This window comes from Drosophila grimshawi, unplaced genomic scaffold, assembly GCF_018153295.1.
Source record: "Drosophila grimshawi isolate 15287-2541.00 unplaced genomic scaffold, ASM1815329v1 contig_1369, whole genome shotgun sequence".
Taxonomy (NCBI): domain Eukaryota; kingdom Metazoa; phylum Arthropoda; class Insecta; order Diptera; family Drosophilidae; genus Drosophila; species Drosophila grimshawi.
Genome location: NW_025062891.1, coordinates 7097270 through 7123127, shown reverse-complemented (window position 1 = coordinate 7123127; position 25858 = coordinate 7097270). Strand labels below are relative to the sequence as shown.

The window sequence follows — 25858 nt, the reverse complement described above, 5'->3', positions numbered from 1 at the left end:
AAGGACGCCATTTTGCGGTTTTTTAATTATGATCGCATTGCGATTGCATTTACAAATGTGTATATAATTAAAATTGTTGGCTTTCAAGTGAAATGTCCAATTGGACTAATGCAAATGTGGCTGCTTAACTTATTCTGATCCATTTCCAAAAACCAATTTCAAGCGTCCTCCATTAAACAATTGCAGTATGTGTGAGTGTGTGTTTGTGTGTGTGTGTGTGTGTGTGTTGGGGTGTATTATTTGTTTTTCAGTTGGTTTGCATGCAATTCGATTATGAGGTTTGGTTATATGTTTAGTGGGAATGCATTTAATACACTAATTATTAAACAAATACCAAAATCGCAGGCACAATGTGCAACAGCACAGAAACAACACAAGAAGGAAAACAACAGCAACGTGAACCGCAACAATAATAATTGCAAACCAATTAAAAACATATTTATAGATTTTCCTTTTCACACACATATTGTGCTGCACAACTATGCATACATTCATATTTATATGTTACATGTTTGCACACGTACATTTATTTATGCTACCCATGTATGATTGTTCGATCTGAGCTGACGCCCTTGTGGATTACAACTGCGCTGGCAAACATTTTGCGGCTTCGACGATGTCTGCCATTGATTGACAGCAGATTGGTAACAACACACATACAAATAAGAAAAGCACGGCTCACCACACCACACACGCAAAATACACACAAGTAATTTTCAGTTAAATTACATTTTTCACGCAGTTGCATTTACATAATTTGCATGAAATTTACAAGAGTATTCCTCAACTAGTTCATTTGAAGCGAAAGCTAAAGAAGCTTGGTGAAAAACATTCAACTAGTTGAAGCTACAGCTGAAGAAGCTCGGGCAGCTGCTTTTACTGGAATATTGTTTGGTTCTACCTTAAATGTTAAATAATATTATATATAATATATAATAATTGTGTTTAGATTTGGCTCAAATAGATTAACCTCTCTTTAAAAGTATTACTTAAGAGTTCACCATATAGTTATTTTGCATAAGTTTCAATTAGAGATACCAATGCGTAAGAATGTTTTTATAAGTGAACCTATAAAAAATAGATTTTCAACTTCGTTAAGAAGAAATTTGAATAAATGGCCCACGCCCACTCCAGCCCCCAAAAACGGTTACCAAACTTGAAAGGTAGATTTCTAGATTCTACTCTAATATTTCTTTTTTGGCCATTCCCGCCCCCTACTAATTCACAAAAGCCTATATCTAATGTCATTTTAAAGACAAACTTAGAGGGTAGATTATTAGGAATCTACTTCAAATATCGGTAAATATCTTGTTTACACAAACCCTGTTCTGTGGCACCTGTTATCAGCTGATATTAGTTATTGGTATCAGAGTATTGCGCAGTCGATTACGCCCGACTTCAACGCTCTCACTTTTTTTATTACGTAGCTTTATTTAATTCAGATATTTTCTGAAAAGATAAGCGGAAATTCTTTGGGCATTTTTTGACAATAAAATATTGTACTAGCTTATCATATCGGCAACAAAATAAGCTCTGACCAGCGACTATATAAAGAGCAATCGCCCACTCACCATTTAGTTAGTTGTACATTTGTTTACTTTTAAACATGTCGTGGAAACAGATTATTGGCTTCGCAATTCTCGGCCTGACTTTGGCCCAACTCCACTCCGTGAACAGCCAAGCTGATGTGACCACCTGTAAAAGTCCCTTCGCTTTGGTGGGCGACAAGTGTCTGTTGTTCTCCAACAAGTGGTTGAACTGGTATGAGGCAGATCGTCAATGTCGTTCCCAGAGCGCCCAGCTGCTCAGCGTGCAGAATGTGAGTCAGCTGCAGGCGATCAACAATTGGATGAATATCACAAACCCATACACTATCGAGTTCTGGACCTCAGGCAACAAATTTGGCAATACACAAAATCTGTATTTCTGGGAGAGCACTGGACAGCAGGCTAAATATCTGCCTTGGGCCAAGGGTCAGCCTCAACCAAAAGAAGGCGACTGCCTAATGCTCTTTAGTCCAACTTACGGCGGAGTAGTATCTAGCGATTATCTACTGTCTGTCAGGGATTGCGCTGCGTGGGCTACGATTGTCTGTGAGCAGGTGCCAACTAACTCTGTGCAACGCGTCTGCCTGATGCCGAACTCCTTTGAAATGGCTCAGGTGCAGCAGAAGTGAATAAAACCTTAACTGATTTTACTGTAATTCAATTGACTTTTTGTATATTGGCGGATGTATAGGACGACACTTTTACTAAGTGCAGTTATTAGTATATTAAAAGGTTTAAGGAAACCCCCTTATTAATAATCTTTAAACATCACTTAAACAACCTGTGAATTTTTAATATCAGAAGAATATGTTCATCGTGCCCACATGGACATATGGGATTCCATTTTGGGGCATAGCTGCAAATCTTGGATAAACCAAATTCAAGTCTTGCAGAACAAGGTGCCCAGAGACATCTCTGGTGCTCCACCATTCGTGAGTAGCAGGGCGCTGCACAACGACTTCGGTCTACCAACAGTCACACAACAAATTAACGGACATACGAGTCGGCATAATGACCGGTTGCACAACCACGTCAAACCTTTAACTTGCACACTTGGGTCAAATACAACGCGCAGGAGGTTGAAGCGCCTTGGGCGTTAAATAAATGTGCTACAAATGTAATATTTAATGTTATTTATTATCTGCTAAAACCAGCTCTATCTTTATGTTATAGATTTTAATTCACTGCTATTATTAATTTATAGCTTTACAAGTCAATGTTTTATAGCCTTTCAATAGGTTGATTAATGTTTAAATATAATTGCTACAAGAAAAAGAATATGTTTTAAAATAATACCTAAAAGTATTTCTTATCATAATGATTATTATATAGTCCAACACCCGGAACATGACAAGGAAATCGACAAACTCAGCCGACTCTTGGCTTAAATGTTGTGTCGACAACTGATTGACTTTTCAGTCAGCCTTCCCAATTTGGTATTGTCAGTTCTACGAGTAGAATTCTTGCGAGGAGTCGAGCTATCTTCCCTGGGCTGCTGGAAGCCCGAAATTTAACGACGGGACGCTTCGATGGAGTTGTGTCCAATTATAGGCTATTGATCAGGTGTTGGAGATTTGGAGTTATGGGTACAGGCTTACTTGTTGAAACACAGTTTTCTTTAAAGGTTATGATTATATATACGTTTTCTTATCCTTTCGTCAAGCGCTGCGCGACCTCCCCTACTTAATGTAATGGAACGACTAAATTACGCTAATCGATGTTATGCGCGTCTTTACAGTGATCTGTTAAGAGACTCGCATACAGAATGTTGTGGTAACTCTATGTACATTGTGCATACAGAACTATGTAAACATTGTTGCTTTAACATATTATTATACTATTCGCGATAATAACAATGTCAGGAATAACTTATCGGAGGCACACTTCAACTGTGAGCAACCCACAAAGCTTTAGTAGCAACTCGAATAATTTATTTACTAATCAATTGAGAAAAAAATCGGGGCTTAAATTCAATTTTGAAGTTTTAGAGGTTAAAACGAAGTTTCTCAAAAGTCTCTTATGACTTTGTATCTATAAAGTACCAAAAGCAAAACAAAAATAGCCGTGTGTTCTTACCTGAACCCATTAAAATATGATAAAACTAACAAATAAAATTGAATTTATCAGCTGTGTTATTCAAAATTGTGAATTTCGTTTTAAAAATGTATGCTCCACAAACAAAGTGTTTTGGCTTATAAGATATAAGCGAAATTGATTATTATGCCCTTATACATTGTAGATAGTGGAAGAAGCACATACATATATTTCAAATCCGTGCCAGTAGACGATAATGCAAGCCTGAAACTTTAATTTCCAAGAATTATTTCTTGTCTGTCTTATTTTGACAAAATTTTAAATTTTAGATTTCTACACTTCTACATACTTATGTTAATTGTATAAAGAGATAACATTTTTAATAATTAATTTTCTAATATTAGCTATCAAAGCACAAAAATGGTTTATCATATCTGCATGGAGATAAACCCAAACCAGAGACTATAAAAGTACAATCACCAACTGACCATTTAGTCAGTTATTATTTTATGGACTTTCAAACATGTTGTGGAAACAGTTTATTGGCTTCGCAATTCTCGGCCTGACTTTGGCCCAACTCCACTCCGTGAACAGCCAAGCTGCTGTCACCACCTGTAAAAGTCCCTTCGCTCTAGTGAGCGACAAGTGTCTATTATGGCACAGCAAGTTTTTGAACTGGTATGAGGCAGATCGTCAATGTCGTTCCCAGGGTGCCCAGCTGGTTAGCGTGCAGAATGTGAGTCAGCTGCAGGCGATCAACAAATGGATGAAGGCCTCAAGTCCAAACACTGTCGAGTTCTGGACCTCAGGCAACAAATTAGGCAACACACAAAATCTGTATTTCTGGGAGAGCACTGGACAGCAGGCTAAATATCTGCCTTGGGCTAAGAGTCAGCCCAAACCCAAAGACGGCGACTGCCTGATGCTTTATAGTGAAATTAAAAACGGAGTGGTTGCCAACGAATATCTTCTGTCTGTCAGGAATTGCACTGCGTGGTCTTCGATTGTCTGTGAGCAGGTGCCAACTAGCTCTGTGCAACGCGTCTGCCTGATGCCGAACTCCTTTGAAACGGTCCAGGTGCAGCAGAATTGAATAAAACCTTGACAGATTTTACTGTAATTCAATTGACTTTTTGTATATTGGCGGATGTATAGGACGACACTTTTACTAAGTGCAGTTATTAGTATATTAAAAGGATTAAGGAAAACCCCTTATTAATAATCTTTAAACATCACTTAAACAACCTGTGAATTTTTAATATCAGAAGAATATGTTCATCGTGCCCACATGGACATATGGGATTCCATTTTGGGGCACATCTGCAAATCTTGGATAAACCAAATTCAAGTCTTGCAGAACAAGGTGCCCAGAGACATCTCTGGTGCTCCACCATTCGTGAGTAGCAGGGCGCTGCACAACGACTTCGGTCTACCAACAGTCACACAACAAATTAACGGACATACGAGTCGGCATAATGACCGGTTGCACAACCACGTCAAACCTTTGGCTTGCACACTTGGGTCAAATACAACGCGCAGGAGGTTGAAGCGCCTTGGGCGTTAAATAAATGTGCTACAAATGTAATATTTAATGTTATTTATTATCTGCTAAAACCAGCTCCATCTTTGTGTTATAGATTTTAATTCACTGCTATTATTAATTTATAGCTTTACAAATCAATGTTTTATAGCCTTTCAATAGGTTGATTAATGTTTAAATATAATTGCTACAAGAAAAAGAATATGTTTTAAAATAATACCTAAAAGTATTTCTTATCATAATGATTATTATATAGTCCAACACCCGTTACATGACAAGGAAATCGACAAACTCAGCCGACTCTTGGCTTAAATGTTGTGTCGACAACTGATTAACTTTTCAGTCAGCCTTCTCAATTTGGTATTGTCAGTTCTACGAGTAGAATTCTTGCGAGGAGTCGAGCTATCTTCCCTGGGCTGCTGGATGCCCAAAATTTAACGACGGGATGCATCGATGGAGTTGTGTCCAATTATAGGCTATTGATCAGGTGTTGGAGATTTGGGGTTATGGGTACAGGCTTACTTGTTGAAACACCGGGCCCATGACCATTAATAACACGAGGCGGGCCCATGACCATTAATAACACGAGGAGTTTTCTTTAGAGGTTATGATTATATATACGTTTTCTTATCCTTTCGTCAAGCGCTGCGCGACCTTCCCTACTTAATGTAATGGAACGACTAAACTACGCTAATCGATGTTATGCGCGTCTTTACAGTGATCTGTTAAGAGACTCGCATACAGAATGTTGTGGTAACTCTATGTACATTGTGCATACAGAACTATGTAAACATTGTTGCTTTAACATATTATTATACTATTCGCGATAATAACAAAGTCAGGAATAACTTATCGGAGGCACACTTCAACTGTGAGCAACCCACAAAGCTTTAGTAGCAACTCGAATAATTTATTTACTAATCAATTGAGAAAAAAATCGGGGCTTAAACTCAATTTTGAAGTTTTAGAGGTTAAAACGAAGTTTCTCAAAAGTCTCTTATGACTTTGTATCTATAAAGTACCAAAAGCAAAACAAAAATAGCCGTGTGTTCTTACCTGAACCCATTAAAATATGATAAAACTAACAAATAAAATTGAATTTATCAACTGTGTTATTCAAAATTGTGAATTTCATTTTAAAAATGTATGCTCCACAAACAAAGTGTTTTGGCTTATAAGATATAAGCGAAATTGATTATTATGCCCTTATACATTGTAGATAGTGGAAGAAGCACATACATATATTTCAAATCCGTGCCAGTAGACGATAATGCAAGCCTGAAACTTTAATTTCCAAGAATTATTTCTTGTCTGTCTTATTGTGACAAAATTTTAAATTTTAGATTTTAACACTTCAACATACTTATGTTAATTGTATAAAGAGATAAAATTTTTAATAATTAATTTTCTAATATTAGCTATCAAAGCACAAAAATGGTTTATCATATCTGCATGGAGATAAACCCAAACCAGAGACTATAAAAGTACAATCACCAACTGACCATTTAGTCAGTTATTATTTTATGGACTTTTAAACATGTTGTGGAAACAGTTTCTTGGCATTGCAATTCTCTGCCTGGCTTTAACCCAGCTGCGCTGTGTTAATAGCCAAGCCACTGACACCATCTGCAACGAAGGATTCACCTTGGTGGGCGACAAGTGCCTGATGATGAAGTTTTTTGCGATAAACTGGTTTGCTGCGGATAGCCAATGTCAATCGCTGGGTGCCGGACTACTTACTTTGCAGAATGAGGAACAGCTTCTTCAGATCAATAAATGGGTCAACATGGATGTGCAAATCTGGACCTCGGGCAACAAACTGAGCAATAATGGTGTTTACTACTGGCAAAACACTGAAGCGGAATATCTACCCTGGGCAGAGAATGAGCCCGACCCGTCAAGTGGAAACTGCCTTATTCTAACCGACATGTCCGGTGGATCGGAGACTATAGATTTCCGTTTAAGAGTCGAAGCTTGCCTCATCATCAATGCCTACATCTGCGAGCAGCTAACACAGAGTGTGGAAACCAACCAAGTTGCTTAATTTCTGGTTAATATTGCTTTTCAGCATTAGTACCCATGTTAGTGCATTTGTTCAGCATTAAACTGCTTTCAGGCAATTTCCTGAAAATAATTTCAGCAAGCGCGAATTCCGAATAATCACAATCGCTTTTAGAGAGCTTTTATCGTTTATTAAGTGTAATGAGTCAAATCTCAATATATTTCGGCAAAATTTTAAATTACCTTTGATACTTCAATAAGCGAAATTTATTTTTCTACTTTTTTTCGACAATCTGAAATTGGCTTATCATATCAGCAACAAGATAATCTCTGACCAGCGTTTATATAAAGAGCAGTCACCAACTCACCACTTAGTTAGTTATTCATTGCTTTTACTTTAAAACATGTCGTGGAAACAGTTTATTGGCTTCGCAATTCTCGGCCTGACTTTGGCCCAACTCCACTCCGTGAACAGCCAAGCTGCTGTCACCACCTGTAAAAGTCCCTTCGCTCTAGTGAGCGACAAGTGTCTATTATGGCACAGCAAGTTTTTGAACTGGTATGAGGCAGATCGTCAATGTCGTTCCCAGGGTGCCCAGCTGGTTAGCGTGCAGAATGTGAGTCAGCTGCAGGCGATCAACAAATGGATGAAGGCCTCAAGTCCAAACACTGTCGAGTTCTGGACCTCAGGCAACAAATTAGGCAATACACAAAATCTGTATTTCTGGGAGAGCACTGGACAGCAGGCTAAATATCTGCCTTGGGCTAAGAGTCAGCCCAAACCCAAAGACGGCGACTGCCTGATGCTTTATAGTGAAATTAAAAACGGAGTGGTTGCCAACGAATATCTTCTGTCTGTCAGGAATTGCACTGCGTGGTCTTCGATTGTCTGTGAGCAGGTGCCAACTAAATCTGTGCAACGCACTTGCCTGATGCCGAACTCCTTTGAAACGGTCCAGGTGCAGCAGAATTGAATAAAACCTTGGAAGTATTTTTTCGAATTCAATTGTGTATTGAAAGATTTTGTGTTAATGACTACGGCAATGACTCATATATTTAAAAGGACACTTAGTAACTGTAGTTATTAGTGTATTCAAGATTGTTACTGATACTAAAATGTAGAAGGGGAAACACCTCATAAAGAGTCGATAATAATTGTAATTACCGACGATTAGATTATAAGTGTTTTAATTAAAAACGAAAAGTTTTTCTTATCAAAATATCATCTTATCGCGAAGTCCAATTCCCGGAACGCAATAATATAGACAAGCCCACTCACCACTTTAATCAAATATTATGTCAACAAATGATTGCATTTTCAGTGCATTGTCAGCTTGTCTTTGGCAAAGCAGAGGGAAAGCTTCTGATGGTTATATTCAGAACTTGACCCTTTTGTTAGTTCTAAAATGTGCAGACTGCTCTCGGATCGCCTCTGGCGCTCAATGGTCTGCAGACAGAAAAACAATTGAGTCGGCTTTTCAATTGGCCCCTCACAGGATCCAGACCCTTGGCTGCTTGATACGCGAAATTGGGCGAGGGCATGTTTCGTCGAATTTGTGTTCAATCTGCGATAACTTATCGGACGCATCAATTCAAAGTTCTTATAGCAACTCAATTAAAATCTTTACTATTTCTTAGGTTAACACCAACTTCTTAATTAGGTTATGTCGAAGTTTCTCAAAAGGTCTGTTATAGGCAAGTATTTAATAAGTACATATAACAAACCCAAAAAAGAAATATACTTCAGCGTGACAAACACAAGCTTATTCTGTGTACATTCAAATTATTTTTGTCACTCAAGCACTATAGCTTATTGTTTTACCCATGATTTAATTCAATTTGTGTGCACACAGTTGCAAAAGAACTTCTTAAACTATTCATTAAGTTGCAAAAACAGTCCTTTAACTCAACAGTAGCCTAAACTAATTGTAAGCATTTGCATTCGAAAGTGCAATGTGCTTGCAAGTTTCGCGCTGAACTATTGCTAACGAGAAGCCAACGAACCAAGTGAAAATTTGCAGCTTGTGCGTCTTTGTAATTACATTAGAGTAGACTGCAACACCAAGTGCAACTGCAACACCAAGTGCAACTGCAACAGTAGTAGCAACATTCGCAACAGATCGCTTCTGAAAGCGTCACAGCATCTTAATCGAAGTAAATGCTATGGCATTTAATTGCAACTGCGTTGAATGTGTCTCTCTGGGCAATGTTGCAACATTTTGCACCTGTTACATGTAGCCCAGCAGCATATTTGCTAACGTCGTCAGCTATTTGTGAGTGCGTGAGTGTGTTGCTGCCCCTTGTGACGCAATCTGCAGCGCGCCAATTAAATACCAATTGCAGCTAGACGCACTATGCTCTAAAGGTAATGACCAGGCGCAAAGGGAGGCCAGCGCATGTGGCACATACACTGGCAAAAATAATGTTTGGCTAATGTTCGACCCTTAAGTCGAGTCCTACGAACAAAATAAAAGATGAGAAATATACTTTCTGGGCTCTAACTTAGAGATTAGAAAATGTGAAGCTGATTTTGTCTAAAGATAAAGACTCTGATTTAGAATTACCAACTTGTTCAAACATTTACTAGGAATATTTGAAATCAACATCTTTGATGATTTTTTGTTTTCAGTGTAGGTGGCAAATGGCAGCAGCAATTGTGGGCAATGCAAATTTCTCTGTGTCCCTTATTCTCTCTGTCTCTATCGCTCTCTCTCTCCCTCTCCCTCTTTTTCTGTCTCTCTCTCACTGTCTCTTGCGTCAGACTGTCTGCTCTATTAGACAGAATCAGTTCAGTTGGCCAGTTGGCATGGCCTCTTTGCGGCCTAATGCGGCCACTGGGCAGTAGCTTCTCTCTCTCCCTCTCTCTCTCTCTCTCTCTCTCTCTCGCTCTCCCTCTCTCTTGTTGTTGCACTCTCTTGCTATGCCTGTGTACATAGTTTTGTTGATTTTGCCCTTTGGCTGACACGCTGTTGACTTTGCATATTAAAACAAAATTAATGCAGACAAACAACAACAATAAGAACAAAAACAGGAGGGAGAAGGCAGCATGAGTGACCTTTGCTCAAGTGTAGCAGTAGGAGGCTGTACTGTACTTGTACGGCTACTTTTAATTTCTAATTTCCCTCCAGCCCCCACTGCTGTGCCAGTTTTCGCTTTGGCTTAACTTTAATTAATTGTGTACGGTTTGTTTGGCAAATTAAAAACTGTTGACTCTGCGCACAAATGAAGGCACAACAAAACGTGGCAACAAACTGCGTGGCAAATGTGACAAAACGCGGCAACTCTTCGCTTTTTCGGCGATTTCAATTAGCGGCACAGCAAATATTTTGAAGCAAGATACACAAACACAAACACATGCACATATTTATGTATAAACAGTGAAGACTTTAATGAGCGGACACATCCTTATTATGCAAGCAGAAATTGTCATTTTGTTGGCAACATACACAAAAATATGTGTAAAGTTAAATGTAAACTAGCTTTAATCAACAATTATTCCGCTGCTGTTCGCCAGAGGCAGTCTTCACTGTCTGTATTTATTGCACAGTTATGTAATCATTCGAGGACTGAGCGACTGACAGTCTCAGCATTTCATGCGATGCTTTTGAGCTGCTTACTGTCCAAATGGAGAGCTGACAAAATGGGAAACTGTTGCCAGGCTGTCGAGTGTGGCATGCAACAAGAATTAGCAACCAACAAAGGCATCAAAAGAATGTAAAAGTTTTCCTGCTGCTGTTATTGTTGCTGATGCTGCTATTGATTGACATGCAATGCAAACACGTTGCCCAAATGGTGTTGCCACACTGCCACTGACATGCTAATTGGAGCACGTACCGGACAGACAGATGGACTGGCAGCTGACTGGAGCCGTGGCAAGGTATCCAAACGAAGAAATGCACTTAATTGGAGCTAGTGAATTACGTTCGTTCGTCGTGCGATTCGTGTTTGTCATATGATTAATTAGTGAAATGCAATTAGGGTGGCAAATAGACACACACAAAGAGAGAGGGTTGGTGAGGGCTGGTGGGGGATGTGCTTGTATATTCTTATGTATTTATATATATATTTATATATATATATATATATATATATATATATTCTTATCAAATTCGGCTCAAGTTGTACATTTAATATGCTTCGTATAAGTAAACAAATATATTGAAAAATACCAATAGATTTTAATTAAAGCATATTCCAGAAAATGCTTGATTTAATTAATTATTGATTTTACATTTTAATTCTTAAAACATTTAAGAATGCTGTAGTCGAGTGAACTCTTTGTGTGAGCAATAATGTATCTGGGAAAATAAAGGATCAATTGACACATAATTGAATTTAAATTGCGGCTTTCATTGCTATCGGAAATCGATATACATCGATATCAGGTAGGCGGAGGCAATTATTGATCAAATAAAATAAACTTGATATGCGCGGGCTAAGCAGAGCTCTATGACTAGATGGACTCTGCTGTTGATCCTGATCAAAAACATATATATACTTTATGGTGTCGAGAGATGCCTCCTACTTTTGCACAAAAGCCCTTTTCCGGGTAATTATAGGGAAAACCATGCTTTATTTGCATTGCCTTAAATTACTTGACTATAATTCTAAAAACTGGCCAAGTGAAATGCTTCGCTTATCCCACAAAAACTGAGACTCGCTGTGAATTGGCGTTTGACACGTTAATGCAGCTTTGCCAGCCACAAATTAACATTTTTGTTGCTCTACTCTCGGTCTAAGCCTCTTACGTGATATGCATAAGTTAATGCCACGTACCAACCGCCACCAACCGCCCACCGACACCCACCTGCCACTAATTAGCCTTGGAAACAGTTATGTTGTTAAGCTGCAGTTAAAAGGCATAAAACTCATACGCGTCGCTTGGCGATATGTTAAGTTTATAATTTCAATTCTTAATTGTTATTATAGTCTGTCACTTGTTAGTTGTAGTCTCAAAAACCCCCCACCCGCACACAACATGGCCCATTTCGTGCTTGGAAATAGCCCTCTTTGGATGCGCCTGATTATTATTGACAGAGATTGCTGTTGTTGTTGTTGCTGTTATGGCCCTCATTTTAGTCTCATAAATATGCAAATTAATCATTTGCGGAAATTTGCATACTTAATAAGTTGCTTTAATTAAATGTTCACGCACGCATGCCTCACAATCTTTCCCCCAGGAATCGCGAATCCTTTGCCGCCCCAAATGCCATTTTGAAGCGTCAACTTGTTAATTGCGCGAAATCCCTTACCCAAACTCCCCTACCCCCTCCCCCGCACACACAGAACTCTAACCAGACAAAAATACAAAAATAAAAAGCATTTGTACAATTCGAGAGATGTCCAATTTCAATGGAAATGTGTATCTTTAAAATTTGGTAGCTAGCTGAATTGGCAGAGAGCTTTTCTCATATTTAGGGGCAGAGTCACGTACCACAGCAGACGCAGCACCCCCAACAAAAAAATAGAAGAATATGAAAAAACTGTTTTTATCTGCATGATGCTGGCAATTTTTATTATATTCGTCTTGTATTTATTTTTTTTTTTTTTTTTTTTTGGTTTATTTTTTATATGTCTGTACAACATTTTCGAAAATGAGCAGCCCAAAAAGAGTATCCACATAATATACACACGCCCATATATCTCTCTTATATATAAATGTACATGTAAATGTGTGTGTGTGTGTGTGTGTGTGTATGCAAAGTGCGAGGCGCAGGCAACATAAATTAACATTTTTATGCGCCGCTCGCTGCAATGGACGCTGGAGAAGGAGCCCGAGTCAGGAGCAGAAGCAGGAGCACGAGCATCAGCAACAGAATCACAGTCAAAGCATAAGCTTCAAAATGGGCGCCTCTCTCTAAGGCTCCGCATTATTTACGATGGGGCTGACACTGCCAAAAGGGGGCGTTTGATGAGTGGGCGTGTGTATGCGTGTGTGTTGTTGTTGTAGCCATTCACATTTCTTCATTACATTTCATTTTATTTCAGTTCACAACATTGCCAGCCACGTTTATTTATTTGCCATTCGGCAGCGTCTTTGCCCTTTGCCTGGCTGGCAAATAATTTTAATTGGTTTTCACCCCTCCCCACCCACCTCCCCTTGTCTCACTCTCTCACACACACACACACAGAGACAAGCAATGCTGGAAGTGATTTCATTTGCAGTATATTTTATTTGTACATTGCTTGTAATATTTGTTCATCTTATTATAAAAGTTGTAGTTCTTCACAAGTTATTCGATATGTTTACATATATATATAAATACATATACTATATATATATATATATATATATATATATAGTTGTGTGTGCGTGTGTGCGCGTGTGTATATTTTAGAGGAAAATCTATTTGTTTGTGTTGCAGGGCTTTTAGCTAATTCTTTATTCTAGATAATAAATCAATTTATAAACATTATTACATTTGGATAATTATAAATAAAGTTTAATGCTAAAAGAGATAAATAAATAAAAATAATTAGTATTTTAAGCAAATATTTACCCGAAATGTATTTAGTTTTTCAATTGGTACGCCAGATGGCGCTTTGTCAACTGGTGATCCTTTTTTGATTTCGTTTGGCTTTTCGATTTGTGTCGTTTCTTCTTCACGTTTTCTGTGCTCTACTTTTGAGCGTCGCTTCTGGCAAGTTTCACTTTCAGCTTGTTGTTGTTTGTTGTTGTTAACACGCCATTGTTTAATATGCGCCGTTCATCATTTAACAACAACAACACGCACACACACGCACACACATTACAAATATTACTGTTGTTGTTGTTGTTGCTGCTGTTGCTTGGCACATTCGCAAAGAGCGAGAGAAATTCATTAGGCATGCGGGAATTTTAATTTCACTTGCTCACACACACGCACATATGTGGCGACATATTTCTCAAACATTTTTGCAGCGTGCGGCGACGGCGACGTTGTCAGCGACTGCGAAATCGAATCGGCGGCGTCAGTTTCTTATACTGTGACTGCGACGCCAACGGCTGCTGCTGCTGCTCGCAGCTGACCCTCTCTCTGCTGGTGCCTCTGCCTCTGCTGCTGCCTCTGCTTCTGCTGCTGTCGTTGGTTTTGCTTTGTTTTTGTTGCTTAGGCGCATTTCAATTTGCATACTGCTGCTGACCTTGCTGTCAAGTGGAAAAAACTATGCCACACACACACGCACACATGTACATGTACACACGTACATGAAGAACTACAAGAGAGGGTGACACAAAGACGCGAGCAACGACCGCACTAGTATAAAAAAAAACTACAACAACAAGAAGAGCAAGCCATGCTGGCAGCTGTCAAAAATGGTTTTTTTGAAACGGTAAACGCAAACAGTTATAAGCTGCGGCGGCGGCCGGTTCAGCAGCAGCAAGGCATACAGAAATAGACTAAAGTAAAACCCGATTATTTCCATGCCGATGGGGAGAAGGGGGAAAGGGAGGGGGTGCTTTACACGTTTGAATGTTCAAGTCAAGTGCGAAGCTTATGCGCCTCGAAGTGTGCGCGTGTATGTATGCGTGTGCGTGTGTTGGTCTGTCTGTGTGTGTGTGCGTGTATCGCCTGCCTCTGTATTGGTATGTTTTTGGATGCTGCCTTGGAACGTTTGCAACGTTTTCTTTTGTTCTACGCGCGCGCGGGGGTTGCCATCTTGATGACAAATTTGTTGTTGCTGCAGAGACTAATACAAACTTCCAGTTTTTTAACTGCCGCTGCTTTTCCTTTTCAGCCTGCACTCTGTAACGTATTTTTATTTCGTTTTTTGGAGATTGGATGTGCTTTAACACGCGCGTCTTATTGCTATTGCTATTGTGCTTTGTCTTTGTTTTGCGTCTCTTTGTTGTCTGGCATTGTGTTTGCCTTTTTTAATAATTGGCAACGCTACTCTTTCTAATTCTTTTTCTGCAGCTCTTCATTGCTACTAATGTTGTTGTTGTTTTTCTTTTGTTGTTGCTTTGTTTGCATAATTTGCAGAGAGCATCTGCTGCGCTTGCTTGCTTCGAATGCCGTTAATCCTTTCACTTTTCGCTTTTACTTTTATTCTTTGCTGTCATTTAACTGACACGCTGACATGCCTTTAGCACGTGGCAATAGTCGTCACAGTTTCGCATCGATTGTCAATGGGGAGAAGAGAAGGAATTTTTGGATTTTTCACATCATATTTGGCGTTTGATTTGGCAAACAGCTGCTCACCGCCGCCAGCTGAAAAGTATGCTTGGTTAAATTTGAACCTTTTGCCTGCTTTGCCGAAATATGCAAATTGAACTCGTCGAATGCCGAATGGCATTTCACATAACTGCTGCCCGCATTTAATTAATACCTGCCGCAGGACCGCAATTTAATGCGACACTTTCATTTATCCGCAAAATGCGCTTTTCTGTTCTCGTTTTGATTTTAATTTAATTTTTTTTGTTTTTTTTTTTTTTTGATTTGAGCTGAAGCAATTTAAACTTTTTTCTCCACGACTGCTTTTACCCAGTCCTCATGCTCACATTTTCGATATTCACATTTCATTTTTTTCATTTCTCATTTTTCATTTCATCTCCGCGCTGTGTTCACACAGGACCGCACAAGCTCCGACTATGGACTGGCCGAGTGCTTGGATGCCTCTGCAATTTAGTACTGAAATTCCTTACAGCATCCACTTCGCTGTACGCTCTTCGTGTAGACTTTCGCAGGATGCTGACTGACTCTCACATGCGCTTTCCAGCCGACACACGGCGAATGTCTACACCAATAACACCGCCATTCAATTTTGTCTGTTAAGCCTGTGGAGCTGTGACTGTTGAACGGCGGAGCCATTCATTATCGTGAGGAGCACTTCGACGTTACCAGCTGATACTGTTTTCGTATCGATATCTGTACACCACTGTCGCAGTGACACTTATCGATAATATCGATTGCGGTTTTTTCTTGCCTCTGGGCACACAGACGTGCAGCGAACGTGAGCCGACGGCAACCATCTTTGTGAAAAATACCTACGAGTCTGGAGAGGAGTTGGTGTAGGAATCAATTATTTCTGCGGCTTATAAAAAGTTAAAAATCAAAAAAAAAAACGATGATTTCTGCTCGCTTGGCGTCGTCGGTCGCTCGCAACTTGCCCAAGGCGGCCGCACAGGTATTATAAAAAAAAGCAGCACTCGCAAAGTAAAAAAAAATTAATAAATCAAAAAGATTACACATAGCCCAAACCCAATTGGCCGAAAATTGCAAGTCCAATACGGTGCAGGATTAGAATAATTGGATGAGCTAAGAACAGTTTGCCAACGCCATCTATGCGGATTCCATTGTAAATGCAATTTTGGCAAAAGTTTCCGTTTTGTGTTACGCAATGCAAACCGCTGTTGGCATGCAAAAAGTTACATAACCAATACTGAAATGTATTTTATGCAAATATTTGGTTATTCTTTAATATTTTGAACAAAATTAAAGTGCATTCAATGTTTTGAAATTGTGTTTTGCACAGGTTACATAATTTGTGAACTGTGGCCAACTCTGAACTTTGAGGTTATGTGCGCGCAATGCTGCAAGTGAAAAATGGCAAAGAATTCAAATTAAAAGAGCAACAAGAATCTCAATTTCCAAAATTTACAGTTAATGCCTGCCAAGTGATATGTATATTTTTTTATTGAGTCTTAAGCAATATTATTAATTGGGCCGGCGCAATTATTGACAGCGCTGCTGTGCGCTAGAGAGAGATGACAGCTGTTCTGCTCATGTGGTTATTCAATTCTTGTGGCACCCCCTTACCGCCCCGGCCCGCCACCGTTCCTTACATAATTGTTAATACAAGAATTGAATCGTTTAGGTTGCCTGCAAGGCTGCGTATCCAGCTACCACTCTTGCTGCCCGTAAATTCCATGTGGCCAGCACACAGCGCAGCGCGGAGATCTCCAACATTCTGGAGGAGAGAATTCTGGGTGTTGCGCCCAAGGCCGATCTGGAGGAGACTGGCCGTGTGCTCAGCATTGGTGATGGTATCGCTCGTGTCTATGGCCTGAACAACATCCAGGCCGATGAGATGGTGGAATTCTCCTCCGGGCTGAAGGGCATGGCCCTCAATTTGGAGCCCGACAACGTTGGTGTTGTCGTCTTCGGTAACGATAAGTTGATCAAGCAGGGCGATATTGTCAAGCGTACGGGCGCCATTGTCGATGTCCCCGTCGGTGATGAGCTGCTTGGACGCGTTGTTGACGCCCTGGGCAATGCCATCGATGGCAAGGGTGCGCTGAAGACCAAGGATCGTTTCCGTGTCGGCATCAAGGCGCCCGGCATCATTCCCCGTGTCTCGGTGCGCGAACCCATGCAGACGGGCATCAAGGCCGTCGATTCGCTGGTGCCCATCGGTCGTGGTCAGCGTGAGCTGATCATCGGCGACAGACAGACTGGGTAAGGAAAAATACTCGATATATGTGCAGATTATGCAGAGTATCTCTTAGTCAGCTCCTCGCATTTTACTTGTGTTAACTAACGGTGTCAAATTGCAGCAAGACCGCTCTGGCCATTGATACCATCATCAATCAGAAGCGTTTCAACGATGCCCAGGATGAGTCGAAAAAACTGTACTGCATCTACGTTGCCATTGGCCAGAAACGTTCCACAGTCGCCCAGATCGTGAAGCGTCTGACCGATTCGGGTGCCATGGACTACTCGGTTATTGTGTCGGCCACCGCCTCTGATGCCGCACCTCTGCAGTATTTGGCTCCCTATTCTGGCTGCGCCATGGGTGAATACTTCCGCGACAAGGGCAAGCACGCCCTGATCATCTACGATGATTTGTCCAAGCAGGCTGTGGCCTATCGTCAAATGTCGCTGCTGCTGCGTCGTCCCCCCGGTCGTGAGGCCTACCCCGGCGATGTGTTCTATCTGCATTCGCGTCTGTTGGAGCGTGCCGCCAAGATGTCCCCGGCTATGGGTGGTGGTTCCTTGACCGCTCTGCCTGTGATTGAGACTCAGGCCGGTGATGTGTCCGCCTACATTCCGACCAACGTCATCTCGATCACTGACGGCCAGATCTTCTTGGAAACCGAGCTGTTCTACAAGGGCATCCGACCAGCCATTAACGTCGGTCTCTCCGTCTCCCGTGTCGGTTCCGCTGCCCAGACCAAGGCCATGAAACAGGTCGCTGGCTCCATGAAGCTGGAGTTGGCCCAGTACCGTGAGGTGGCCGCCTTTGCCCAGTTCGGTTCCGATCTGGATGCTGCCACCCAGCAGCTGCTGAACCGTGGTGTGCGCCTAACCGAGCTCCTCAAGCAGGGCCAGTATGTGCCCATGGCCATTGAGGATCAGGTAAATAATGCACTTCATTTGTAGTGTGGAAGATTTGCTAACTTTTCATGTCTCATCTCGATTTAGGTTGCTGTCATTTACTGCGGTGTGCGCGGTCACTTGGACAAGATGGATCCCGCCAAGATCACCAAGTTCGAGAAGGAGTTCTTGCAGCACATCAAGACCTCCGAGCAGGGTCTGCTCGACTCCATTGCCAAGGAGGGACAAATCTCGCCGGCAGTCGATGCCAAGCTGAAGGACATTGTCACCAAATTCATGTCCACCTTCCAGGGTTAAACAGCAGAAGCACATCAGTTAAAGTCGCGTGCAGTTTTATCGTCGATATCCAAGGCAGATAACTTATCTTGCAAGCAAATAAATAATTTTATGTCTAAGCCGAAATTCACGTTATTCAAACTAATCAATAATGCTGCCAAACTGTGCGCGTAGATGATAAATACCAACAGCAACAACAACAACAACAAAGCGAATATCATCTAAATGAGAATGAAAGAAAAAACACACAACAACAACTTACACCATAAGAAAATACAGACAAAAAATATTATAAAACTAAATTAAACCAACCTTTGCGCATTCATGTTTTCCTTTGCTGCGTGCTTCCCGTCATGTCCTTTGCCCATACAACATCCTTGGAGAGGCAAGAGCAATATAGAGAGAGAGAGAGAGCGGGACACACGTGAGACACGCAGCCGGGGAGCAAACTTCGAATTTCAGCGTTAGACGACGATCGTCAATGAAAAGAAAAAGCCTCTTCTGTTGTTCTAGCTATAATAAATATAATCAATATTTGAAATTGATATTGTAATCGAGCATAGTAGTCGAAATACCGTTTGTGGATGATTGTGAAACGATGAGAATAAAAACGATACTAAATTATACTCTTGGATTATCTATGGCATTATGTGAATAGTTCATTTATACGCTACATTTCCCAAAAGCTAATCACCTCAAACTGTGGATGCTTTTGCAGTTTACAATGACTAAAGCTCAAATGCCTAACTGGTTGAATATATATATATATATATATATGGAATATGAATTTTGTACTCAACTCGAACTAAATGGAAAATGTGAAATGGAAAAAACGGAATTTGAGAAAGGCATCTCGATTATTGGAAAAGTCAATTTAGCACTTTTTCTGTAACATTCATATGCATATTAAATGCAGTTAAATTATACAATTATTGATTTAATTTATCAGCATAATTCAGTTGCAGATTGAATCTAGTGGAATTTGAAAACTTATGGATTATCTCAATTCTTCTGCAACTGAATTGCATAAGATTCATAAGAAGGTCTCGACAATACTAGTTTTTCATTTTAAATTATACAAATTAAAAATGTAAATATTACTTTTCTTTAATCCAGCTGTATTAAATACGGACTTAAGGCAACTTAGGAATCTCGTTGTATGCTTTCCCATGGCAAACAATACTCCGAGAATAACTGCTGGTAAATAACTAATTAAAATCCTGACACAGGCGGACAGATAGGCTGGCAGGCAGAATGTCCTTACGACTAATGTCGTAATGTTTCCTCTCTCAGCTGATCCGTCGTTCTTCTCACAGCCTTCCGCAGTGACCTTGCAGACCCTCAGCGGGTAGCAGATCTCTAGCTGCTACCTGACTGACTAACAGACTAACCGACTATCAGACTGACTGAACGGCTGCCGACTGTCAGGATAACAGTAGAAATTTAATAGCGCCACAGTTCAATGCTCGGCCCGGCTTCACGCTCTGCATATTTCGTTAACAGTCACACAGAAAAAGGCGCAAGGGAGCCGAAAAGTGCCACCAAGAGACGAGCACAAATCTGTATATGTGTATGTGTGTCTATGTGTGTGTGTGTGCTGCTGCTGCTGGCAGGACACAAAGGCATTTTGTAGACAGCGAAACTGGCTTCAGGCAGGAGCAAGAAAAATGACTGAGATTTTCCAGTAGGCCTCGGCTTGTGTATGCGTTGTGTGTATCTGCATGTGTGTGTGTGTGCTCCCTGCTGGCTGGCTGCTTTCTTTTTATTGCATTTGTTTGCTCGTAAAAGTGTCGAAATTAATGAGAGCCATAAAACCGTCAAACTTAAATTTCGACCAGGCGCACAGCGGCCCCAGCAAGCAGGGCGAAAAAGTCGCCAGTTTGCCGACAGTCGAGCTCGCAGCACTCACACATAGGCAAACGCACGCATACGTCACACACACAGGCACACACTGCTACACTCAACACAGACACGTGCGCGTGCAGACAGCGACGACAACGTCGACGACGACGCCGAGCCAAACGCTGTCGAGAAAGAAACAAGAACAGAAAGCGTACACACACACACACGTACGCACACACACACACATGCTCACGCTCATGCAGCCAATGAAGTTGAACCATAAACGCATAAGGGAGGCAAAAACTGACCTGCGATCAAACACACAAGAGGCAAAAGCAAAAGCAAAGCAAACCAAGACTCAATGCCGACTTTGTTCCTTTGTCTGATTTTTAGCTGTTTGTTGCTGTTCTTAGATAAGGGGATATTTTTTTTGGTTGTTGCTTTTGCCTTTTTTTATTCTCACATTCCGGTTTTCAACTTTCTCAGACTTCAGCATCAGCTGCACACTTTTGAAATATGCCGCCCAAACAAATAAAAAAAGAATCAAGTTTATTTGCAAGATTTATTTTTATGCACAATTGTTTGTTGATATTGGTGGTAATCAAAGTATTATTACGTAAAACAATTAAATTAGCTGCAAATGAAATTGACAAGTGCCAAGGTAAAATTGCTTTTTTCTTTTAAATATATAATTATTTAGAGCACAATTTATAAAACTTATTACAATAATAATAATAATAATAATATGCATAAGCTATGGCAAATGTTTGCCTAATTTTTGTCGTGTTCTTTTTTGTATTAAATTGGGGAAAGTAGTAGTAACTTACTTAAAGAGGCAACGCCGATATGTTCAGCCAGCAAATGCGCTCGTTGCTCATTGTTTAGCTCCTCGGTGCTCTCTGTGTCCGCACAACCACATCATAATTTCATAAGATTACATACAGACATACATATATACATGGACATATATAGATGCAGTAAATAAAATGTTTCTATCTGGGCCAAAAGCAACCAACTCGCACAAAATTGTCGAGCAAGCGTTTGGGACGGGGATGATCGCCCCAAGGAAAAGGGAGACGCGTACATAGGACAATATTATACGCATACATCATAAGTGATGATTATTGTACACACATAACCAAAGAAAATAAACGAGAAAGAAAATACACAAATTTAAATAGAAAACAAATTGAACTAAACTTAAAATTGCAGCCCAGAACTGAGAACTGCGTACGCTAAAAGTCAAGTGATGGATTATCATCAACTTCTGCTCTCTCTTTAGAATGGGGAGTGGGATGCATTCTACTTCTTGCCTATAATCGAGTCCATGAGCGGACCACGCAGCTCCGTGCTCAGTGCGATCTTGTGGAACTTGTTCGACTGATACTTGTTGAAAATTGCCCTCAATTTAGCAGTGGGCGCATCGCGTGCGAGCTTCGCAATCTGCCGTGTAATCGGCCGCAAATGGGCAGCGCTGTATCTCGAGTAGTACACCAGCGTCGGTGTCCAGTGCCTGTCATTGAAGCCCGTCGGAGCACGAGCATTGCCATTGAGCAAGTGCAGCGACAGAAACAGCGAAGCAGCCGCAATCTACAAATATAAAACAGAATACAATATATTTCAAATATATAATAGAAATAACACCCACCTCGGAGGGCTTATAGCTGGCCAGATTGTAGTCGAGGCTGGCCAGTTCCAAGAAGTACTTTGACATGGCATGATGACGATCATCAGCGCTGGCTGCCTTCGAGTAGCGCCTCAGGAAATGGATGGGCAATGGTCGCGACAGATTGTTATCGATCGCTTTGAGTATGAGCAGCTCCATTTTCTGGATCTCGTGGGCCGTATACGTGTCATCCGTAATGTAGACAAAGTCACACATGGCCGGCGGAAAGAGCTCTTCGTATTTGGTGGCTATGAAAAGCGCGGAGACGCCTACCAGCTGCAGATTCTTGCGTTTGGTGTCCTTCACCACCTGCAGATAGCGATCGATAATGGCGACGGCCAAATGGAAGGTCTCCGCTGTCAAATGAAACTGCAAATGCACCTCGTTGATCCAATCGATGAGGATGGCTCGCATCTTATACGACACCTCAGACTGACCTTCCAAGTGATCCGGGTAGATGGGCTGCTGCTCCTCTACCTCGTACAGATAGTCGTAAATATCGTTCACGTATTCAGAGACCAAAATCAGATTCTCCCGATCATCTGCATCAATATCCTCCACATCGGCCAGGCGACGACTGGACAGGGCCACTGTTGTTGTAGCTTTTGCTGAAGCTGCTGTTGACTGTGGCACGTTGTTGCGCAACTTTGGCAGCCTGGCTAAGTCAACAGTTTCCTTTTTCAGCTGAACGGGAGCATTAGACTCCTTCTTGAGCTGTGCACGAGGCAGCAACACCTCTTTCTTGACTGTAGCTGCTGCTGGAGCCACATTGGGCTTGGTCAAAGCGGCGCGCAGCTTGGTCAGCGATTTGCGCGACAAGTTGCTGTCCTCGCGGCGCAGCGTGTTGCCACCGTTGCCGCACTTTTCCCCATCGCCTATGGATTTTGGTTTGGATGCTGCGGCTACTGCAACTGTACGTTGGATTGGATGGGATTTGATGACAGGAGGATTGGTGGAGGAGGTGTGTTTGAGGCTCAGGGTTTTCAACTTACGCTTGCCGTTCGCAGCATCGGCGGCAACTTTTGCATTGGCCATTGTCGTTGACGTCCCTGTTGCTAGTCGGCCAGCAGCAGTAGTTGTGCCAATCGCGCCAGTTCGCATCGAATTGGAGCGCAGCAGCGGCATACCTGCTTTTGTTACCCCATTTGTTGTACCCAGTGGCTGCTTCTTCCAGTGTGTGTCCACACGAGCCTTGGTCGTGAGCTTCACATCTTTCAGTCTGTGACGAAAGAGGCAACATTTATTTAAAAAGCATATATATTTTTTTAAATAAACCAAAGAGGGCGACTATCGTTTATAAAGCTTTTCTGTTTTACAAATCGAAAAAGGCATCATGCATTTAAAAACCGAAAAACATTAATTTATAAAAAACGACAGTAATATTTATTTAAGTTTTTTTTTTTGTTTTAAATAAATCAAATACAAAATTCATTTCGAAATCGTTTCGTTTTTTTTATAAGCCGAAAGAAAAATGCAGTTAAATAGCAAAACTTAACAAAAATAATTTTATTAAAAGTCCTTTATTTTACCGAAGAAGACATTATTTAAATAATGCCTTGAATAAGCCGAGAAAAAGTAGCATTCATTTAAAAAAAATGTTTTTGGTAAACTGAAGATGGCAACATCCACTTCTTTTTTTTGTATATTGCCTTCACATTAGTAAATACCCTACTACATATAGTTAACTATTGCACTAGTAATGCATACACATAACTGTTATTTCACATTTCTCTCTTTTTACCTTATATAACTGTAAACTTACTCTTTGTGGGCCACATCTTTGGTGGTTATTTCACGAGCTAATCCCCGATTCTGCAAGTCGCCGAGTGCGGCGCGTTTTGTGGCTCCCTCGTTTGAAGGCACTGTCAGCTTTTTCACGTGGACATGATTGAATTTCTCCTGTGCATTCTGAGAATGATAAAAAAAAAAAAAAAAAATCAAACGGGGGATCAATGCACTAGGACAGACGGCCATTTTGAATGCAAAGAGGAGTGCAATTAGCGGTAAATGCACCGCAAGATATCTCCAAAAAGGGGGAAAAGTAGAAAAAGGCGCTAAGCGCATTTACCGCTGCTGCTGCAATAGCATCCGCAGCAACAAGATCGGCATTTTTCGTTCACCCTTCTCTTTCTCTTTCGCCATAATGGCGACGGCGGCGTCGCTGCTAACGCATTTAATTTGCTGCTGCTGAGTGTGATAAAAACTATTTTAATGTGCTCTTGCGGTAATTCTTACCTCGTCCATAATCACTTTAATGTTTGTTGCCGCCATTTTGATAGTTTTGCTTTATTTTTAACACAAATAATATACAAGTTCGTTTTGGAATGTGATTTTTTTTCTTGAGCGCGTCGCTTGAACGCAAATATAAATTGAGATTTTTGATAATTTACTTGTTGTAGCTAGTTTACAAATTGCACGAATATAGTTTTAAAATATTTTTCTCAACGAATGCTGCTTTAGTCAGAATTTTTGTGAGTCTGGCGAACTCTACGCACGATGCGATCGCAAGCCGCTGCCGTTTAGATTTGAAAAGCACGCCTACTGCTTAAAATAATGTGGCCAAATTGAACAACGTAGAAAAAGCCCACAAAGTGAGACCACAAATGCCCAACTGTAAGCCATACAAGCGATTGGTTTACCAGCAACCCTGTATCGCCGTAGCAGTGCTATAGCAATGAGCTTCTGTATACAAGCAAAAGAGTGTTGCCCATAAAATAAATTGGAATTTGAAAAACGTTAAGCGCTTAAATTTTAATATTAACTCGCTTTGCAAATGATTCAAGCTAAAGTTTTTTTTATTATTATTTATAGATTTTTCTTAGCGTACAGCAATGCAAATGTGGATTGTGGGCTACTATTAGCTGGCATATCATTGTGTCTCTCAGTGATTGCATCAATTAAAATTTGATCATATCAATTGGCTGGCATTTTGCAGCTTGATGGAAAATTTAGTTTTTAACAACGCTCGTTTTGCATTTCACATTTGCATTGCTGATTTAAGATTTCCTTCACAATGCACTTAGAGTTTTTCTTCTTCTTAAACGGCAAACGGAAATGCAGCATAATTCTTACAACGTTTTTTTTTCAACTCGACTGTGATGATCAGTGTCAAGTTTTCATTCCCTCCCCCCACACACAAACACACAATCATTTCCAGGCACTTGACCACAAGCACAAGAATAACTGCTAAAGAAGAAGAACAGCAATTGGCATCTGCACTTTTTGCTAATTTTTCGGCTACTTTAACGGTTAACGGTGCCATTCCATTGTTCCTTTCCTGTCCGACGCTGACTGCCTAATTAGCATATGCTATGTGTGCTTTGTGGCTCCATCCTCAACTCTAAAGCCTCAACGACGACGACGACGGCGCTCACAAGAGGAAGAGAGAGAGAGCGCCCGAGAGCCGATCGTGTGCCTCGCGGCTTGAATAAAGTTATCCGTTGTCGTGATTTTTTCGTCATTCGCGAATGTGCCGCTGCAGTGAAACGATCTCGTTCTGGCGCTCACTCGCTCGCTCTGTTTAGCAGCTCGCGCGCGGACGATTTAAATTTCATTCTATTTATCTGGTTCTTGGATCTGCTTAATTAGTGCCAGAGCAGTTGGAAAATCGACATAACTGACCTCCAAAAAATAAATCTAACCAAAAAGGTCTGCACGCCATATGATTTATATATCGTTTTATATATTTCGGCCAAAG

General features: G+C 40.9%; 7 protein-coding genes across 8 annotated transcripts in view; 5 read left to right on the top strand and 2 right to left on the bottom strand.

Annotated features, from left to right (window-relative positions):
• Window positions 1-13882, bottom strand: part of LOC6560784 (cyclic nucleotide-gated cation channel beta-3) — a 77306-nt gene extending 63424 nt beyond the window's left edge. The window contains exon 1 of the mRNA XM_032734687.2: window positions 13623-13882. The gene's annotated coding sequence lies outside the window, so the exon portion shown is untranslated. The remainder of the gene's footprint in view (window positions 1-13622) is intronic.
• LOC6560367 lies at window positions 1582-2318 on the top strand. The gene has a single exon (XM_001987719.3). The coding sequence runs from the start codon at window positions 1607-1609 to the stop codon at window positions 2174-2176; it is 570 nt and encodes a 189-aa protein (XP_001987755.2). The 5' UTR covers window positions 1582-1606; the 3' UTR covers window positions 2177-2318.
• On the top strand, window positions 4105-4701 carry LOC6560366 (macrophage mannose receptor 1). The gene has a single exon (XM_001987718.3). The coding sequence runs from the start codon at window positions 4105-4107 to the stop codon at window positions 4672-4674; it is 570 nt and encodes a 189-aa protein (XP_001987754.2). The 3' UTR covers window positions 4675-4701.
• Window positions 6659-7165, top strand: LOC6571115 (C-type lectin 37Da). Its single transcript, XM_001997284.1, has one exon. It carries the CDS (start codon window positions 6659-6661, stop codon window positions 7163-7165), a length of 507 nt encoding a protein of 168 aa, XP_001997320.1.
• On the top strand, window positions 7505-8123 carry LOC6571113 (macrophage mannose receptor 1). Its single transcript, XM_001997283.3, has one exon. It carries the CDS (start codon window positions 7527-7529, stop codon window positions 8094-8096), a length of 570 nt encoding a protein of 189 aa, XP_001997319.1. The 5' UTR covers window positions 7505-7526; the 3' UTR covers window positions 8097-8123.
• A 2112-nt stretch (window positions 13883-15994) lies between the features above and the next one.
• On the top strand, window positions 15995-19279 carry LOC6559130 (ATP synthase subunit alpha, mitochondrial). Its single transcript, XM_001987717.3, has 4 exons — window positions 15995-16227; window positions 16918-17498; window positions 17597-18398; window positions 18465-19279. The coding sequence occupies exons 1-4, from the start codon at window positions 16168-16170 to the stop codon at window positions 18672-18674; spliced, it is 1653 nt and encodes a 550-aa protein (XP_001987753.1). The 5' UTR covers window positions 15995-16167; the 3' UTR covers window positions 18675-19279.
• Window positions 19280-21643: 2364 nt separating this feature from the next.
• On the bottom strand, window positions 21644-24687 carry LOC6559129 (G2/mitotic-specific cyclin-B). 2 transcript variants are annotated; one of them, XM_032734507.1, is made up of 5 exons: window positions 24397-24666; window positions 23924-24069; window positions 23154-23380; window positions 22144-23072; window positions 21644-22085 (listed from the first exon to the last, which is right to left on the bottom strand). In XM_032734507.1, the coding sequence occupies exons 1-5, from the start codon at window positions 24430-24432 to the stop codon at window positions 21798-21800; spliced, it is 1626 nt and encodes a 541-aa protein (XP_032590398.1). In that variant the 5' UTR covers window positions 24433-24666; the 3' UTR covers window positions 21644-21797. The 2 variants fall into 2 exon arrangements, with proteins under 2 accessions (XP_032590398.1, XP_001987752.1); XM_001987716.2 differs by having other exon boundaries at window positions 22144-23380; window positions 24397-24687.
• Between the last annotated feature and the right edge of the window lie 1171 nt (window positions 24688-25858).